This window comes from Eremomyces bilateralis, assembly GCF_010015585.1.
Source record: "Eremomyces bilateralis CBS 781.70 unplaced genomic scaffold P152scaffold_1, whole genome shotgun sequence".
Taxonomy (NCBI): domain Eukaryota; kingdom Fungi; phylum Ascomycota; class Dothideomycetes; order Eremomycetales; family Eremomycetaceae; genus Eremomyces; species Eremomyces bilateralis.
Window position 1 is genome coordinate 999,661 of NW_022985067.1, and position 4,841 is coordinate 1,004,501.

General features: G+C 48.7%; 2 protein-coding genes across 2 annotated transcripts; both read left to right on the plus strand.

The window, feature by feature from the left end:
* Nucleotides 1-646: 646 nt before the first annotated feature.
* On the plus strand, nt 647-2,152 carry P152DRAFT_379470 (acid protease; the record flags this gene model as incomplete). Its single annotated transcript, XM_033675700.1, has 1 exon — nt 647-2,152. A coding segment is annotated over one exon (1,506 nt), but the record flags the coding sequence as incomplete, so codon positions are not given.
* A 2,051-nt stretch (nt 2,153-4,203) lies between these two features.
* Nucleotides 4,204-4,841, plus strand: P152DRAFT_9751 (uncharacterized protein; the record flags this gene model as incomplete). The annotated part of the gene is made up of 1 exon (XM_033683398.1): nt 4,204-4,841. A coding segment is annotated over one exon (408 nt), but the record flags the coding sequence as incomplete, so codon positions are not given.

Consider the following 4,841-nt stretch of genomic DNA (forward strand, 5'->3'; position numbering starts at 1 on the left):
CAAGTCGAGCTGTTACACAGCGGAACAGAACCACCCACCTGCTGGCACATGCATGTCTTCCACTCGGTTTAAAATCATCGGTATCGTGATCCTGTACAGTATATGGCTGGCGTGCGCCCTCCCGCTATCTCCACTCTGTTCCCCTGAATATCATTTACAATGTACATTACATGGGGCTTTGCATCCTATCATGGCTGAAGATTCCCGCTTACCCCTAGCTTCCCTCCAAGGGTCTCAGACTCTCAGTGACCGTGAGTGATGGCTTGACGGGTACGTATTGTATCCTTCAGTTTAAAGCAGCCCTATCCTTGGCAGTCAGGTATCAGATCCTCTGAGTCTTGCTTTCCCAATCTTGTGTGAAGCCCCCTAGCCCGGCAATTGCGATGCATTCCTTCCGTTGTTCCACACTGTCCCCCTGCTCATGTCGTGTGGTTCGTGGCTCAGTCCGAAAGTCTTGTTATGTCTGGTTTTGATATTGCTGTGCCCTTCTCTGGTAGTGCAGTTGGCTCAGCTGAGCTCGGTGCTTGACGTTGTCAGCAATTCGTCCACTCCACCATCGATACGGTACGTCGACACGAGTTGAGTGTGGACCATTGCTATCTTTTCAAGGCGTCTTCATTGTTGTTCTTTCGATATGGGTTTCAAACGTCGCTCGGGTATCACTCCACAGACCGTCTCGTTACAGCCAACGGGAGAATTTGAAGGTAGTGATGGGCAGTGGTCGACATTCGCCGTCTCTGTCGGATCGGACAATCAGCCTTTTCGGGTGTTGGTATCGACCTCCTCTCCCTCTACGTGGATTCCAAGAGAAGGTTCCTGCAGCAATGGCAACCCACCCAGCAACTGTACCGGGTTAAGAGGGATAGAGGCGAACTTTGGCACCAAAAGCCAGGGATATCAACTCGCCCCGTCAAAGGAGTTGGACCAAGGTGTTTATCCTCTTAAAGTTGGAAACGACGATACGAAAGAACGATATGGACCATCTTTTGATATGGCCGCGAGATTTGCGAACGACTCAATCAGCCTATCCAGCGACACTGGCAACGACGTGACACTGGATTCTCAAGTCATCGCTGCTTTTGTTACAAACAAAACTCTCCTGGGCACCTTGGGATTGTATTGGGGTCACAATACCTTTGGAAGAGTATCCGTAGGGTCGATGTTCTCCACGATCCCCAACAGCACCACCTCTTTTCGGCCGAGTCTCTCGTATGGATATACCGCGGGTGCAGTTTACTCACCCCCCAAATTCCTTGGTAGCTTGGTCATTGGAGGATACGATAGCTCAAGATTTGATCCATCTCCGTATTCCTATGAGTTGGATAAGACCACAAAGGAGATGCGCCTCTCCGTGCAATCCATCAAAGCGGTCTATAAATCTGGGAGCGATGCTCTGGATTTATCGAGAGAGAGTTATGAACTTGAACGACACACTGTTCTTCTGGACTCCACCTTACCCTATATGTTCCTTCCGCGGAGCATTTGTGACCGGTTTGAAGAAGTGCTTGGTCTTACATACGACAACCGCACTGGTCTCTATTTAATGGATGAGGCAAATCGGTCAAAGCATCGCGATCTTAACACGACTATTCAGTTCAACCTTGCGGATGCCTACTCCTCAGCCAGTATCACACGCATTTCATTGCCATTTGTAGCCCTCGACCTCGAAGCCTCTTGGCCGACTGTTCCCAACGGGAATCACACACGATTCTTTCCTATTAGAAGGGGCGTTGCATCCGATAAATACATCTTGGGCAGGGCATTTATGCAGGAAGCATACATCATTGTGGACTATGAGCGGGGAAACTTTTCTGTCGCACAGTCACGAAATTTCGGTCCAGCCCCTTCACCAAACATCATCGCCATCACTTCGCCTCATACAAAGGAAAAGGAAGGTGGGCTCGGCGCTGGAGCCTTGGCCGGCATCGGTATCGGTGCTACAGTGGTGGTTATTGCCATGTGCGCGCTCGCCTGGTACTTGTTCAAGGGAAGGCAAAAGAAGACACCGAAAATTGAACTGGACGGCACAGCCGTGGAACCTGAAAAGCCTCCAGCCGACAGGGACCAGGACAGACGTCACACCGTATTCAGCATCGCATCTTCCGAACTGCCCGGATCGCCCGTGCCCAGAATATCGATGCCCGGAATAGCGAGACTCATGAGTGGTCGACGTACCTCGGAGCTAGCCACACCGGTGAATCTGGAAGGATACTTTGCGCCGCGCCTTAGAAAGACGGATTCGGCCGAAAGCAATGAGCTGAATACACCACCAGAACTCGAACCTATTCGACAACAGCAACGGAATACATATATCCGCAATTCTACTGGAGGTTATAGCCCACCAAGTCCCATTGCCGAACTCCCTGGGAACACATGGGTTGGAAGTGGCGTACCCGCTAGTACTTCAAGAACTCCTCCACAAAGCCCCCCGGAAAGCCTTTCGGACAGCTCTGCTACGATTCAAAACTCGCTTCGACAGCCATCCAGTTCTTCTGAGCAGAAATCGAAAGAGGAGTCACCTGAACCTTCCCAGGGCTCCGTGACCGATGGATATCCATGGATTGTAACCTCCCAAAATCGATGACCTTTTTGTACTGGACAGGTACCCATAGCCCTGGCGTAATACTAGTGGCCCTAGGTGGGCGAGTCTTCTATAGTGCTGCCCTTGTTCCCCTTCGCTGCGTATGGGTTGGCAGGCGAAGCTCAGAGCAATGAACAGTTTATAATTGGCAACGGCATGCTTTCATTCAGTGTTCTGTTCTGGCGCTGGGACCAGGGAAACCCAAATTACTTTCAATCGACCTGCCTTATCAATCATGTCGGCCAGAAGTGTCAACGTTTAATCCCATGTCTCTCTATGACGCTTCTCCACAGTGAAACTATTCTCCCTGTGCCTTTTGATCAGGTTCTTGTGTCTCCCGCTCCTTTAGCTTTGCCATCCACATGGAAGCGACACGAGCAGCATCCTCCCAATGTTTTCGTATCGAACCAGATCCTTCGTCTTGAGAGACAGTCAAATCCGTGCCCAGGGCTCCTCATTCACAATAGAACTGAATATCAACCGCAAGTTCTTCCCCACCAGAATACCTTTCGGCGGAGATGTCGTCTTTCAAACTTTTGAGATACGAATGCACTTTCAGGATGTAGTCACCAACCGTAACGCCGTTTTCTCCAACGCTCGCTTCAACAAACCGGGTTTAGCGGGAAATATCGATGGCAAGTCCCACAAAGGCATCAATCATGGGTTTGCTCGGACTCGGATTCTGAATCACAATCGCACCAACCCTTGGAGACGAAATAATACTCACACAACGTATATACCTCCACATGGATCGACAAAGCCGGAAGACGGCGGATGGAGGACTTCGAGAGCGGATGGAAAGTCCCCTCCGGATTCTGGAACGGTCTAGCGGTCGATTGCACATCGGTTAGGGCGTCCAAGATCTTGATGTCGGACATTTCACCGAATATCGGCCACCGGATTCCGCAGGATTGTTGAATGCGCTCATGTGACATCTGAGCCCACGCTTTAAATTGAATCTCCCTGTCGATTCCCGCCTTGTACCATTCATAGGGCTGCAGTGGGGTATTGGAGTTAGGGTTCGTTTATTTACTGTCCATAGTTGTTGCTAGTTTGAAGGTCGATATAATGTGAATCGTGTTTGGATGTGCGAAATACACTCTGCCAAGTTGAGTGATCAGTCGCAGAGGTACGGGATATAGAATTCGATATGGTGATGAAGTTATAACATGTCCACGAGGATCTGAGAAGATGGAGATCTGTTGATGGTGTCAGGTCTGCGGCTTCAGTTGGAGCCATTGGGCCTGGTGCCTGTACGTACATTAATTCATCCTTCACCCAATCACTTTCCACGTCCTCTTCCAACTCACATAAACGAAGGATCAACCTACCGATTTAAAAGGACTTCAAGACCACATTTCTATCTCTAGAGGTGACGATTCAGACTTTCGACGACCCAAAGGTTGATGTTGAAGACTAATGTATTATCTGAAGGAGCCTGAGGCTACAAACTGCATTAATAATCTTGCTATGATTCTCATACGTTAACTATCACGAGCGTAGCGAGTTACTAAAGTGGTCGAATCAAAAACTTTTTTCTCGCCCTCTGATTGGCTTGACAGGGGTTCGTGAACTTAAACCACGTGACTTTGGTCCTTTTCACCATTTCTGTTATAGTCCCAGGCCGGTTCCCTTGGTTGTGGCTGAAGACGTGGCTGGTGGATTATATCAGAGAAGCAAACAAATATGGTAACACAGCAGTAGGGCATTGGAGAGGAGAGTCGCTATCTCGCGCACACAAAGGTGCCGGGAGATTTCTTCTCTCTCTCTCTCTTCAGTTTAGATTAATGGAACTTGGTAATCGCAGACCTTGCGCATCCAGACCGTGTCAATACTCGGTCTGCTCCTCTGTATTTATGCATCATCTTCTTCTTTCCTCTAGATCTCTCTTTTCTAGACAATGGGAATCGCCAATACTAGGGCTTGACACGAATAAGGATTTTAGGGCTGGACACGAATATTCGATTACGAATATTCGTACGAATATTCGTAGTCGAATACGAATAAAATTTAGAATTTCCGCTTACTAATATTCGTACGAATAATATTCGCATTATTCGTAATTATTCGTAATTATTCGTAAATCTCTGAAGCTATTTCCATGTATCTCGCAGCATCATAAGACGCCTCATAGTCTCTGCACTCATTGAGCTCCTCCGCACTCCTAAGAGATCTCTTCCCCCACTGAACAGTCTTTCGACTGATACCCCAGATGCTGGTATAGCCAAATAATCTCTGGCAGCTGCAGCCATACGTGGGT